Genomic DNA, 15572 nt, shown 5'->3' on the forward strand with positions numbered 1-15572 from the left:
GATTGATTTAGCATTTGGTTAGCTTAGCATAACTAAAAGAATCCACCAACTTACAGGCAGCAGTGCATCAAGACCTTTTTTCAACTAAATTCTAATTACAGTTATAATCTTTAGATAGTAGGAACTGCTCTCTATGCTCATTTACTGGAGAAAAGAGACAGGAGTGAATAACCTGAACTTATTGTCCTTTTAACCAAGCTGAAATTATTCAGCAAAATGATGCGATTCAAAACAGCAGTCACAAGAAGTATGTAGAGAGAAAACAGGAACTTGAGAAGCTATTGTGAGCTCTCTAATAATTTACCCACAGATCACAAAGCCCCCATCCCCACCTCTTTTCCATACATGGGCAAATTTCATACCACAGTGTGACTAACTTCTAGCTCTTTTTTTTCTTTACATCTATTTTTGTATGGGAAAAATGCTGATAAAAGTTGTATGGATAATTACTGATCATTTATGTTAGTCAGCTCCCCTGTTATTTCATTTCAGGATCATCATCACCTTCACTTTGCCCATAAGCATGACAACCAAATCGAACAGCAGTGTTCTGGGTGGCAAGGCTTCCTCATCACCTCTCCTGTCCGCTCCACCTCACCAGCGTCTGATCACCAAAGATGGACACTGTGCACTTCGCCCCACTGTGTGTTCTTCGGGCTCATGGCATGAGACTTTACGCAGAGCCTGGCTGTTGGCCCTGCAGGATGTGTGGGGATTGTTGGTGAGTCTGCGCTGGAGATGGGTCCTCCTGGCCTTCTGCACCTCCTTCCTGGCCCACTGGCTGTTGTTTGCCTGTCTGTGGTACTTGCTGGCACACCTAAATGGGGACCTTGCTGTGCAGGATCATGATGCGCCCCCACAGGGGCATGTGCTCTGTGTAAAGCACATTACAAGCTTCACTGCTGCATTTTCCTTCTCCCTGGAGACTCAGCTAACCATCGGCTATGGCACTATGTTCCCCAGTGGAGACTGCCCCAGTGCTATAGCACTGTTGGCTGTACAGATGCTGCTTGGGCTCATGCTGGAAGCATTTATCACAGGTACATCTCTCCATCAAAACATCAATTATTCTAAGACAATTCTCAGTCTTAAGTTTAATTTACTATTTGGGAAACATAACAGAAAATAACTACCACACTGAGTTGACATTTACATATTCACAATAGAAGGTGTTTTAGTGGTAGCCCAAAGTCTAAGGAAAACATGTAAATCATACTAAATGAATCATACTATCATTTCTTTGTGAAATTGCTCATGTTGACATTTTTCTCATAGGCTGGAACCTTTCACAGCAGACTTTGTGAATCTGGGCAAGAGACAAAATACACCCCAGACAGGTTGCCAGTCTCAGTCAGTGCTTAAATCAAACCAGTAATCTCCAAAACACCTATCCACATCCTAATCATAAACATTTGAAGTGGAAAACTAGATCTTATGGCACAACAAAAGATCTAAAGATTAATTAAACAAATATCTTATAATACAACATGTTACAAGATCTGTTTCATTAATCCTGAGATAAGAAAAAAAGCTATAGGATTCCAACCTCATGAGGCAGAACAGACATTGCAGTTTTAAAGCTTCTGAGGCTAAAAAAATGTGACACCTGCTGGAATACTCCAGGTATTGCACTTCCAGAGATAAATCCCATGAATATATTTCTAGGTAGCCAGAAAATTAGATATGTAATATTGTTGACTTCATCCCATAGAAATGCTATTCTATCTTGGACACTGGCATCTTTTGTCTGAACCTTTTTCAAGCTTTATTCAAACATTACGCTGCTCCTCACAAAAATTCACAGATCAAACCACACTTTACTTTACCGATGTGTGAGTGTTACCAGGTCCAACCCAGTAACACTGCTCCAACTTTTCATTGAAAAATGACCAGTTTACCATTAATAAATGAACCAAAAGCAGTGCACAGTGTAAGAGGCTTAAGAAATAGTCATATATTTTAAGTTATTCTCCTGTGATTTGAGACACATTTAGTACAGTAATGTAAAAATAGGGCACTTTAAGAATACAGTTGTGCTTCTAACATTTTAAAAGATATTTTGAAGTTTAAACATCATTCTTTGGTCTAAAATTGTTTCCACTATCATGATCACTGCCTTTGCTATATAGAAATCAGAAATGTGCATTTATCTGATGACAATGCGCACCATCAGAACAAGTGAGGAAAGTAATGATGTTTATCCAAGTGCTTGTATTTTACTTTTAGTCTTTCCATTGTCTATTACCTTTTGTTTCTGTTTTACTACTGAAAAAAAAGCAGAAATATTATATGTTTTTCAAAAGTCTAAACATTTTCTATCAGACATACAATTCCCCAATTTCTATATGAACTTGCTGTAGTTGTCTGCCTCTCCATACAGTTAGGACCATAACATTTTGGACATTACATATTTTTACATTTTTGCTTCTTCAGCCTAACGGTTCCCTTCACCATCTGGTTCGGGGGTTACCACCACGGCAGGCACCAACCACCTTGTGGCCACAGCTCAGTGCAGCAGTTTCAGCAATTGAGGTGCTGAGTGCATTTGGACTCACTGTCGAAGCTCTGCTGGAGGTGGGAGTTGAAGGACTGGGACAGGTGTTCCCTGTGAACCCTCACTATAGGTTTAGGCACACCAGATCTGTCCAGCATCCTGCCCTGCCACCTGATCCAACTCACCACCAGGTGGTGATCAGTTGACACTTCAGCACCTCTCTTTACCGAGTGTCCAGAACATAAGACCACACATCTGATGATATGATTACAAAATTAATCATCAACATGTTGCTTAGAGAGTCCTGGTGCCAAGTGCACTTATGGACACCTGTATGTTCAAACATGGTGTTTGTTATGGACAAACTGTGGTTTGTACAGAAGTCCAGTAACACTTTGTTTCAGATATGGCAGGTCATTCCTGCCACTCACGCCCCTCCAGATCTCACTGTCATTGCCCACATGAGCGTTGGAGTCTCCCAGTAGGACGACAGAGCCCCCAGATAGAGCACACCCTCAAGCACCCTGTCCAGGGACTCCAAGAAGGCCGTCATTCTTATAAGAACAGACGATACACATTAACTCAGGCTCGTTCCCCACCAGAGAGGTGACATTCCATGTTCCAGTTGCTAGTCTTGGTAGCCTGGGATTGGTCTCTGACCTTGGCCTCTACCTAGCACACATTGCACCCGAGCCCTGCAGCGCAATGTGGGGATGGTATGCCTACAGGAAGGTGGGCCCATGTTCATTTTTTGGGCTGTGCCCAAATGAGCTCCATGGACTAAGGCCCGGCCATCAGACGCTCGCCCTCGGACACCCTCCCCGGGGCTGGCTCCAGGGCAGGGTCTTGGTTAACCCTATCCTGCACAGGGTAAATGGTTCCCTCAATCTTCTGCTCATAGGGTTTTTTTTAATTGTTCTTTGTCTGGTCCATCACCCAGGACTAATTTTCATTGGGAGACCCTACCAGGGGACAAAAAGCCTCAGACAACATAGCCCCTGGTATCCCTGGGACACAAAAACCCCTCCACCATAATAAGGTAGCGATTTGTGGAGAGGTTTAAAGCATTTAGCAAAAGTATTACATTAGGTGTTTAGGAATTATAATCCTTTTTATATGCAGAGGTTTAAAATAATTTCATAATAATTTGAGAAAAAGTTTTCAGCTTAATGGCACTTCATGTTTTCATGTTCTTTGGTCATATGCTGCAACCATTACTATTAACTACTCATTTTGTGGGGGGTTTTCCATGATGCTTGAGAAAAATATTTCCTGTGCTATGGTTTAGTACAAAGAAACATTACTAAAAAATGTGATTAACCGGCTAAAAAAACAACATGAACAAGACTTCGTCTTAACTTTCAGGTGCATTTGTAGCCAAGATTGCCCGCCCCCAGAAGCGAGCAGGAGCCATACAATTCAGCCACCAGGCAGTGGTGGGCCAACACCTGGGTCAGACGTGCCTCATGCTTCGAGTCACCAATCTGCTGCAGCGGCCTCTGGTGGATGTAAAGGTGAGTGCTGTGCTATACGAGGAGCATGAAGGCCAAGCTCTGCACCAGACTTCATTGGACTTCTATTTGGACCATTTGGGCCAGCAGCCATGCCCCTTCTTCATTTTCCCACTCACCTTTTACCACCCCCTGGACCGTCGGAGCCCCCTCTATCCTGTCCTGTGTGAGGGTTCATCAACCCACTTTGAGTTAGTTGTCTTCCTATCAGCCTTGCAGGAGGGAACTGGCGACACTTGCCAGAAGAGGACCTCTTATCTGCGCCAAGAAATCCAGTTTGACCGCCGCTTTGTCCCTGCTTTGGGTTTGGATGCCTGTGGAAGGTACACAGTGAGCAACCAGCACTTTGATACAGCCCATTCAAAAGAGCCTATGAACAAGGACTGTGTGGTGCAAATCAACGGTGATGGAAATGAGAGGATGGAGTAAGAATGCTGAAGGGAAGATTCTCAAAGAGACCGAGAGAATATGCAAGTGGAGGCAGATATATTTGTTGTCAGGAGGTATTTGATTGAATTTGGTAAATTTGAATTTATGATTCAACATTATAAAAATTCAAATGTATGCCAGATATATATAAGTACTGCTGCAGGCTCCCTCACCTCCTCCCTCAAATCACTTCAAGTCCTCAGTGCTCAAAGCAGGGGAACCAGTAACTACTGGCAGTTGTATTAGTTAAAATGACTGACTAGCAAGGATGGAAGAATGTGCGCGGAGTGGGGTATAGGGAGATGTGTGTGTTTGAACATTTAATACTTAAGGAAAAGTAATTCAAGATGATGAAAATGCAAGGATCATAGAAGAATTTACATGACTGAATAAGAACAGTCTAAACTGTTCTCTTATCACACTTCAAACTTACAAGGTACGATCAAAAAGTTTGGTCACTCAGCTCATGAAAATACACAATTTATATTTAGGCATCACCTTATCGACAGCACTTGAGTGCTACTGCAGTTTCACTGTCATGCTTGCCCCATTACTGTATTTTTAACCACACTAACAGACAGTTGCTACTCACCAACTGCACATCTTGCCAGATTTGGTTAATTCTTTTCTCCAAAATCAAATGAAAATTGCAGAATTGCTGTGTTTAAAGAATGATTGTGAAAAATCCATGGTTAGAAGTACACAGGAGCCAAAATTTAAATCTATTCTAGGTTTTTATTTTTATTTTGGGGAGCCATGGAGCAGTTTGATTGCATTTTGTATCAACTAAATTTTCACGCTTCTCATACAAGGATAAGATATTTATTGAATTCCAAGTAAGCAATTTACTGTGTAGAAATTCAGATGTACCTTGTTCAAATGTAATACCTGCTTTGAGAACTTACTGACTTAAGCTAGCTAAAGGGTAGGTTCCGATAGACTTAACAGGAATAACGTATGAATATTACTTGACTGGGACCAGACATAAACAGTTGCAGGCCAGAATAAACTTACAGTTCCCAGCTACAACAAGCAATACAGTACATGACAACTGAATGATCCAGAACGTGACACAGTGGTGGAGTGGCCAGTAGGAATATTCTGGGTTTGAATCAAGAGTTTGCATGTTGTCATCCTTGCCTGTGAGTGCCCAGTGGCAACACTACATTACCTATTTATAGAGGTTATAGAATTTCTTATTTACCTTTATTATCAAATTAAATAGAATTAGTTTTCTAGCAAAAATACATTTGAGAGCAAAGCTATAAAAGCAGCACTCACAAAATGTACATGTTATTAAAAAGTGAAAAGGTCAGGATAACAATAAGTACAGTGATCTGCATTAACATTTGCAAGCATGCTCACAGTGACAATGACAAATTTAGACTCATCTCTCTTTCTTCCATAGAGTTATCCTGCCAACAGGCTAAGTCTGTGAGATCTTGTAAAGCCGTGGGCTGTGAAACAGGGTAGATGGTGTAACAGTGACTGAAGAAAAATGATGAGAAAAAGAGGGTAATGTTTGACAGCTTTTCCTATCCTTAACCAATGTGAGTATTCAAAGTTCAGATTCAACTTTGGTGACTGTTAACTTTATTTATATATGACAGAAAAAAAAATAGCAAAAGGAGCAAAAAAAAAAAAAAAAAAAAAAAAGGGAGATGACTAGCAATATAAAATTCATAGGTGCAGCAGCAGTACTGGAAGTGCAGACAGTAAAGCAAGGGACAAAATTAAGAAACTCTTCTCTGGCATTCATGTTGTTAATTCTTATGGTCTAGCAACAGAACTGACGGTACTGTAGACTAGCAGCATGAGCTGACAATCACAACATAACATCAGATGGTTGTTATGGTAAGCTGCTATGGATAATCTCTGGAATCCCATTAGAACAAAGACACTCATGATGTAAAGTGAACTGTGTAACATTAGACTTACCTGCTTGGCATATGGCTCAGAAGTAATTGATAGAATGATACTGACTGCTGATTGGTCTATGGATTAAACCTTTTATTTTGAAAGATAATTGTCTCAATCATTATGCAAATACAAAAATGAATAATTTTCATTTTTTCCAATATTAAATGTTTTTATATTAAGCAAAGAAAGCTAGTAGGTAGAATAGCAAAATTTTGCATTTAGAATAGTTTTCTCTTTTAAGGCTGTTCATTGAATGAGAATCTATGTGTTATCTATATGGTATATTATAAAAGAAATCATGTAGTGACTTCAGACTAAAGTGAAGAAATGTTCCTTCAAATGTGTATGTGCCTTTGTACAGTGTACATTACAGGAAATAAATATTTTCTAAACAAACTGAAGTTCAGACTTCTTAAATTTAGCTTCTAGATTAACATGCCCATGACAGCTGCAGATTGCTTTGGCAATGCTACTCCCTGGAAGATCGTAGTAAGGTCTTTTTGTGACAAAAAACAAAGTGTTGAAGAACCAAACATTGCAACAGAAAACTACATGTTTGTTTGGTGTTATTTCCCTTGTTCAAAGATAAAAAAGAACACTGTCAAGACATGGTACCAAATTCCTACACTCCCCACAGCACACAGCAGCAAGATGTAAGATGCTGGGACAGCGTACACTGAGCAGCTGGAACACTGTGAATGAACAGGATCATGTGGGACTTTGGGAGTTGTAGCCCATAATGACCTCTTTCATAGTCACACCTGTTTTCTGTTCCTTGTTAACTACAATTTTGTGTAATAGTTAGTCAACAGCTGCTAATCAGTCTGGAACTCAAACTAGAAAAGCAATTTCATTCTGAGACAGAGAGAAATATATGGAGAGAGGGTAGGAACAAGTCCCCAAAGAAAGTAAGCCAATGCTACAAGCAAAATGATTCACAATGTTTACCATTCTATTTATCATTTATTGCAGTTAAGTTTAACATTACCATTCTGACAGAGACAGCAGAAATACAATATCTATACAGTGCTGAAAAATATATTTTGCTGACTTTAATATTTGGCAACTTTTCTAATAAAACAAAAGACAATTTATTCATCAAAAAATACTCTGTCCATTTCTACAACAAATCACTGATAAAGTATGCAATCCATACACTGGTTGGTTATATGTCGACAATAACATGCTACAACTTAGTACATTAATAGAGACTAAATAAAATGATCAGGAACATAAAATGCGCCTTACACTGTTTAGGTTAGAGCCTCTCTGCTTCATTGGGCTTGTGGATCTATTTGATCTTCTAGAATTTCTTTTATTATCTATGCATCAGAAAATAATAATTCTTTTACTGTTTTCTACATCCGTATAGCAACCCAAAATGTACTTCTGCCCTTCAAAGCTGACAAATTAAAGGCAATGACCTCACTCAGAACAGAGCAGGTTCTGCACATATGCAATATTTACTTATTTACTAATTTTTAAAAACTAATTTTTACTAGTGTGATTTCAGTATGTTGCAGGTATGGTGCTAACAGATGACATTACAGTCATTCCACAGGTAGTGACACTGCATATTGTTTAAAAAAGATGAGAGGACTGCATCTTCCACAACAGCCAAACTGCTGCCCATGTGTCAGTGTTTCTGTAAAGGATTTCTTAAATTTTGTTTTAGATATAGATCAACATCATTGGGAAAAAAGTACTTTCTTTCCAAAAGTGAGACTACAAGAGGAAATAGATGCATTAGCACTGTGAAGTATACTGGCTAATACATTTTTCAAAAACACTTTTTAGTTTCAGGTCCTGGAAGATCTGAATCTATTTATCAATCTACGTAACACTTTGGTGCTAACATTTTGGTCATTTCTACTATTTAATGCCATTTAAAAGTAGTATCATTTATGATTTCGTGAAAGGCGGTTTCATAAACTATTAGAATAGTATACTAGTCAAGCTGAAGATATAATGCTTGAACAATTTTGTCCAAATTCTCCATGTGTGACATGCTAAATGCCCCCTAAATGTACTTTACAAGGTATTAATAAAGTACCACTGAAAAAAAGCCATGATCTGTAATCTGTGTTCTGAAACTTCAATTCATGTCTTTTAAATTAAGAATACATTTTAATGAAATTTGGTTCAGTTTTTTTTAAGTATTCCATTTATTATTTATTTTAAATGTACTCAATTTAACCATAAATATATGCATAACGTTGTTTTCTTTTATTTTATTAATTTTGTCCGCAAGGTGACATCACACCAGTGAATACTTGCCTCACCGTTTGCTTAACCAGTGAGAGGACGTGATTTTGTTCATTGAATGAAATGGCCCAATTATTTGTAATTCTTCCTGTTCAATGAAAATTTAATCCTGTAAAGGTTTAAAAGTTTCTAACATCTATCAGATAAAAAAAAAACAAAAAACCATAGTAATAGTCACTAATAACCATTTTGTAAATGAAATATATAATCCGATAATAACATTAACTTGATGAAGTTGCATTTTTCAAATTCAACATTTTAAATGCATATTGTTAAAACATTTATAATCATAAATAAAATAAAATCCTGCCAGTGTACTGTGCAATTATTATCACTTAAACACAATTTTTAATATTCTTTGTAGTCTCCTTTTCCATATACAGTCTGACTGCACGACATATTTGGGGTTTAGATACCAAACTATGAAAAAAGAATTAGATAAATTAGGTTAAAAATTACTAAAAACATTGTATAGATTAAACTTTGAATGTCATGCTGTGAATAAATTAAAAACACACAATGATATGCATTTCATGTCAATAACTATTCTGCCTAGTACTATAACAGGAAAGATGTTTTATCCTTAAGTGAGTAACTATTACTCATGTTTATCAAACCTATGATCAAAATTACAAATAATATCAGTTTATACTGGAAATAATTTTAAAATTTTGAACTCATATTGGTAACTTAACTTAAACAAAGGTGACATGGGGATGCGGCATTTTAGGCTAAGACAAGATTTGGAAAAATAGATACTGGCCCATTATTATACAAAATACACTTAGTTCTGATATGTGGACTCAAATGGTACCAAATACTAGAAATGACCTGAACCCACATAAAACATAATTGGGAGCCTTAAGGCTATTGCTATATCTATGTTTGGACAGAACTAGGCTAGTTGCTAACCATGCTTCCAGTCTTTACGCTAAGCAAAGTGAAAGTGCAACCCCGAGATTACCGAAGTGAAAATCCTAGTATTTCCCAAAGTATTCAGCTATTTCTTCAAGTATCAGTCTCTTTTCTAGACCAATGCTACCAACATAGCTGCATAGCAAAGCTAATGATAAAGCTAAGACTACATGATGAAGTAACACATACATCTCTTTTCTATGCAGATGTGCTGAATGAAGGAACTGCAGGACTATCCTGTACAGCCTGTCTCTGATCTCAAAGTACTGCCGTGAGACTTTTCCCATTGGACATGTATACAGTGCTGAGAGTCTTGAGCCACCCTCAGGTCTTTATATTTTGGTAGGAAAAAGGTACAGTGATTTACTGAAACACACGCAAACAAACATGGAAATATAGTATATAATACAAAAACATTATAACATCCCTGTCAGTACTGACAGGGACTAGAAAGAAAATTTATAGTTTTCCTATATTGGCTTTTAATTCATTGCCTCCCTGTTAAATCCAGAATTGAATGCAAAATCCTGCTTCTCACATACAAGGTCTTGAATAATCAGGCCCCATCTGATTAAGTACACAGACTGTTGATTAACTTGTGGTTGATGGGTATTTGAGTAGTTTGGGAGGCAGAGCTTTCAGCTTTCAGACACCTCTTCTGTGGAACCAGCTCCCAGCTTGGATTCAGGAGGCAAACACACTTTCTACTTTTAAGATTAGGCTTAAAACTTTCCTTTTTGACAAAGCTTATAGTTAGGGATGGATCAGGTAACGTAGCTCTCTTCCACAGCATGTCTTTTGTCCTGTCTCTCTAACTCTAATCAAACTCCATCAATTTGAAAATCGCTCTGTTGGAATTAAATCAGAGTAAATTATGCATTTTTGTGACAGGCCGCTAATAATAAAATACTGTATCTAAAGGAATAACTTGAATTGGTTCTTAACAAGTAAGTGACAGCTTGTGCAAAGTCAAACTGGTTTTTACATGAACCAGTAAAACACCACAGTATGCAAAAACATTAGCTAAGTGCCTGTCTTTAAGCTGTTTTAAAGAATGTCACAGGGTTAAGAGTGTAAAAAGAGAGGATTAAGCTGTTCCAGTATTTTGGAGCAAAGGATTGAAACACCCAATTGTTCTTTGTTTTCAGACTAACACGTGAGATAGCAAGAAGACCCCTACCTGGGCTTAAGAACCCAGCTTGGAGAATCAGGGAATTACTGCAGGTCTTTATTACTATTTTAGGGTTTTTACCTTACAATATAAAGAAACTGTTGTTTTGATTTGGTGTTACATAAATAAAATGGACATTACAGATGGGGCATACATTTTTAACTAAAATCTGAACCTGACAGGAAGCCAGTGTAAAGATGTTTTGAGAAGATTTAACATCAGTTAAACGCCTTCCAGCAGCATTTTAGATGGACTAGAAGCAATTACTACATGCTTTAGACAAGAAAACAGCGTATTACAATAATTTGAACTAGTAGAGATCAAAGCATGGATGAGAATCTCCAGTTCACATTTTGAGACAACAGTCCTGAGGTTACCCCTATTTCTGAAATGGGAAAAACAAGACCAGGTCAGACACCTGATGTGAGCATGAAATGCCACAGAAAATAGGTTGTTTGCCAAGTTTTCTGTTACAGTGCCTCTAAAGGTACTCACTTGTTCCACACTTTGTCAGCTTACATCTTTTTTCCAAAATAGATTCATTTTTCACCTCAAATACTACACATTTTACCTAAGTTTAAAGAAATGAACGATGGCCCAAGACTTAGTCGTACTGAATAGTACTGTAATTCACAGTCACAACATAAAAATCAGCATTTGTCCTATTTGGAAATTAAGCTGAATTTCAGCGGTCTCTGAAGTCAGTTAAAAACCTATAGGTAATGGCTCATTGGCAAAAAAAAAAAACAGTAGTGAGGTTACCAGTGTATATTGACTGAACTCTCCCTAACATTTTGTTTCTTACACCAAAACACCACAGTGCATTTGAAAATAACACATAAAGATTTTACTTTTCTGGAGCTACAAAAAAAAAAAAAAAAGAACTGGATGTTTTCTATCTTGTTCTGGGTCATCTTTTCAGTGTAATCGGGCACTGAAGTGACAGCTTGTACTTTTTTTGTTATCCCGTAGTCTACAGACACCAGACCTTTCACATCTTAATTTGTGATATGTCTTTTTACAGGAGGGAACCTGTAAAATCAAATTAGATGGGCACATTTCTCCTGGGACCTTGTAACTTGCATGTACTTGAGATGCTGCTCACAAACATACTGTTTGGTCACAGTAAAGGTGCTTGCTACTGCTTTTACACCATATTACTGTGCACAAATCATCACAAAGGAATTATTCAAACAATGGCTCATTGGTCTTTTATACAGATGGTTCCTTACGAAAGAGGATAACTAAAGAGACGCCACTTAGAAAACTGTCTCCTGCCACTATTACGATTATCATCAGACCTCCACTTGAGAACATCTTTTTTTTTTCCTAGGGTCATTAGAAACGAAGTCTTAGCAAAGGCAAAGTTGAGAAATAGTACTGTAACATGCAAGCATGATTAAATGGAAGCCGTCTTCTGTGTGCTTTTAGCAATACGGCTAAACTTCAGTGTACAGTTGTTGTCCTTAGCCTAGGTCTACAACACATCTTCATTTACTCTGTAGGTAAACAGAAACATATTTATGGTTGTTTAGTTGTGGGATTGCAAACTACTGTTCATCAACAAGGTTATAGCACAAAACTCAAAACAAACAAACAGAAAAAAAACCCCAAAGACGGATTTCAGATGGTCTAGAGGTCGAACATACAATATACAAGGTATCAGTTTTGTGCAAGGCTAACCATATCCTGGACTTCACCCTGTGCCTAGTTATGACATGTTTTTTATTTTAGTCAAGATTTAATTTTAATTTAATTAATCAGTTTTTTATTTAAGTGCCACAATTTGAAACGGGTTTGAGTCTAAGTAAGGAGTGTGTTTCTAAAACTTCAGTAACACTGAACTTTGCAATCTGCATCATCTGCTTTCTGTGGTGGGTTACGAGCAGAAGGTGGACTGCAGCTGCTTGAAGGCAGCATGTCGTTGTTTTTTCTCCTCTTCTTGTCTCTTGCGTTCTTCTTTTTCCTCTCGAATTTCAGCCTCAAACTTGCTACCGGCAGACAGAGCCTGCATCTGGTACAACACAAAAACAAATTTCTTAAACCCAAGTAGCCATGCACAGCTGACTGCAGCTTTTCACAAATTTAAGCTTTGGGTACAGTACTTAATGTACTTGATGTACTTGTTTTTTCACCATAGCTGTATCTCCAGTTATCAAACATATACTCGGGCACAGAGATAAGTCATATGCCATTTGACTCATTAACATTCTGTGCAAAAAAAAAAGAAAAAGTACACATATTGGGGTATAGTATATTAAAGCCCCCCCCCCGAACACTGAAACAGGCTTCAGATAGACATTCACAGGTTAGTTCCAGTAAAGTTAATATTTTCATGTTTTTACTCTGAACACAGGTCATGACAGGCATTGAAGGAGCTAAGGACAAAGTCAAAATCTAGGCGTACGGCTAAAGTACACGGTGTAATGTTATTACATACCTTGGCTTCAAAAAAGTCTTTGGCCCCCATAACACCCTGAGTGGAGACATCGATCTCAGAAAGTCTTGCTAATGCCATTAGACCACTTTCTTCTTGCAGTTCTCCAGCTGCTGCTCTCCGGAAAATCAACAGGAACTGCAGAGAGGTAGACAGTTTAAAGTGTACACACACACACACACACACACACACACACACACACTTTTTTTTTTAAATTATTTGTTTATTTTTTACCCACCACCTGCCTCTCACCAAGCAGGACCTCGGGAGCACGTGAGTTGTTGCCAGAAGAATTCTTGATACAATGTTTCTTCACCAAAACTTTTGTCTTACACTGAAGTCAGGTTTTCAACCTTCACCTGAAGACTTCCCAGAATAGGAGTTTCACAAAAAAACCCAGTGTGTTCAGGCTCTTACAAATCTGTTCTGGTCCCACTGGAACCAGGAATTCCTCCCTTTCCAGAAACAGAGGCAACAATGGGCAGTGACTCACAGGAATTTTCAGGCTGAGTTTAGTTCTGAGATTTGTTTGGTCATTTGAGAATTTTTTTCTTTGTATGAAGAACTTGATCATTATGAAATGAATAAACATGGAATGTTTATTTTTGTTTTAGTTAAAAGTAACTTTATTTGTCTTAGTATCATGTGATGGCATTGCTTTCCTTTGAGAAAAGCATTACAGCCATGTTGGCCATGTGCTGAAGTCTCTTTTCATCTGTGTCAAAGCATCATGGAATCAATGCTGTAAGTTAATTCACTTCACAATGGATATGTTAGGTTAATTCATGAGAGAGAGTTAAGAGTGCAGATGCTGATTGCTTTTGTATTCAGCTTAGTATCCAAGTTTAGCCTAATTTTGTATACATTTTTTTCTTTTTTTTTTTTTACAGTTTTCACCAGGATGTCCATTGAGATTTACAGCAACACTACAAAAAGTATGTCTTAAAGACAAAATACTGGATGACCTCCAATTTAAATTAATTGTTATGGTACTTTGCCCTAAAAATTTTATAACACATGTTATAAAACATCATATTCTTGCTCTGGATGGCATTACCTTGAGTAATACTGTAAGAAATCTTGGAGTCGTATTTGACCAGGATGTGTTTTACAATGTGCATATTAAACAAATACGTGTGACTGCTTTGGGCAGCATCTCTTAAATTAGAAACATCCTATTCTCAGATGTTGAAAAAGTTCATGCATTTATTACTTTTAGGCTAGACTTTTGTAATTATTACAGCTATTCTAAAAGCTCCATGAAAAGCCAGTTTATCCAAAGCAGTGTGAGTACTGACAGGAGCTAGAAAGGGAAACAACCATATTTGTCTCACCAGAATTGAATTTAAAATCCTTCTACTCTAATACAAAGTATTTTAAGCTTAAAACTTGACTTTTTCTTTTCTACTTTTTTCACCACATTGGTTGCGCTTAACTTGCTACTGGTAATATGATCACACTACTTCTATTTACACTCGTATTTAAGGAACAGATGGTCAATGCAGTATTCCCCCAAACAATAAGTAGAGCCATTCAAACAACACCGCCACATTAGCGATAATATAGCAGTAGTCAAAACTAGAAGCCTAAGTGTTTTTCCACCAAGTGTCGCCTTTTCAAATTGCTGCAACTGCATCTCCCTCTGAATAATCTATGAATCTCTGAGCCTTTCTATTGATATTTGTAATATTGATATTACAAAAATCGAGGTGTAAACTGCAACTAACAACAGTGGGCATGACAGCAATTTGATGTCAATGTAAAATCAACTTTGTCATCCAGTGTCATTCACAAGGCACCTGGCAGATATAAAACTCACCCTTACCCCTGATTCTCCTACCCCTCGACCAGCTGTAACAGCTGGATGCTGCTGCCTTAGCCTGGTTCTAACAGACGTATCCCCTTGTTGACATGGGGGGGGGGGTGTCTTGACCTTATAATGTAAAGTTCCTTTAGGCGACTGTTGTTGTTGTGCTGTGGTGCTGTGTAAATAAAATGTCACATGGATTCTTATATTTAAGATTTTTTTTTTTCCTCGCCTAATTTATTTTGAGATTTTATTGCCTATAACCACTTATATGCTTCATTAGACATTGAACTCCACAACACCAGTAATCAACATTATCTGTGCAAAGACTGGTGCTTCTAAAGTGAAACACAGAAATGTTACAGTGGGTTTAATAAACTCATAATCAGGTGTTTTGCCATTTGGCATATTTTGGCGCATTTTGGCACCATCTGTAAATGTAAATGGTAAATGGCCTGTGTTTGTATAGCGCTTTACTTAGTCCCTATGGACCTCAAAGCGCTTCACACTACATTCAGTCATCCACCCATTCACAAACAAACAGAGGTGAGGCTGCCGGACACTGGCGCCACCGGGCCCTCTGACCACCACCAGTAGGCAACGGGTGAAGTGTCTTGCCCAAG

The 15572-nt window shown here is 37.9% G+C and overlaps 1 protein-coding gene across 1 annotated transcript in view; it reads left to right on the forward strand.

Moving 5' to 3' along the window:
- The window catches only part of LOC102192553 (inward rectifier potassium channel 13-like), an 8781-nt gene extending 4174 nt beyond the window's left edge, over positions 1 to 4607 (forward strand). Inside the window, exons 2-3 of the mRNA XM_005749366.1 lie at positions 493 to 1040; positions 3860 to 4607. Of these exons, the coding sequence (XP_005749423.1) occupies positions 524 to 1040; positions 3860 to 4434 (1092 nt within the window). The 5' untranslated portion in view covers positions 493 to 523 and the 3' untranslated portion in view covers positions 4435 to 4607. The remainder of the gene's footprint in view (positions 1 to 492; positions 1041 to 3859) is intronic.
- The last annotated feature ends 10965 nt before the right edge of the window (positions 4608 to 15572 follow it).

Source organism: Pundamilia nyererei, unplaced genomic scaffold (assembly GCF_000239375.1).
Source record: "Pundamilia nyererei isolate P.nyererei 1_Seehausen unplaced genomic scaffold, PunNye1.0 scaffold00243, whole genome shotgun sequence".
NCBI lineage: Eukaryota > Metazoa > Chordata > Actinopteri > Cichliformes > Cichlidae > Pundamilia > Pundamilia nyererei.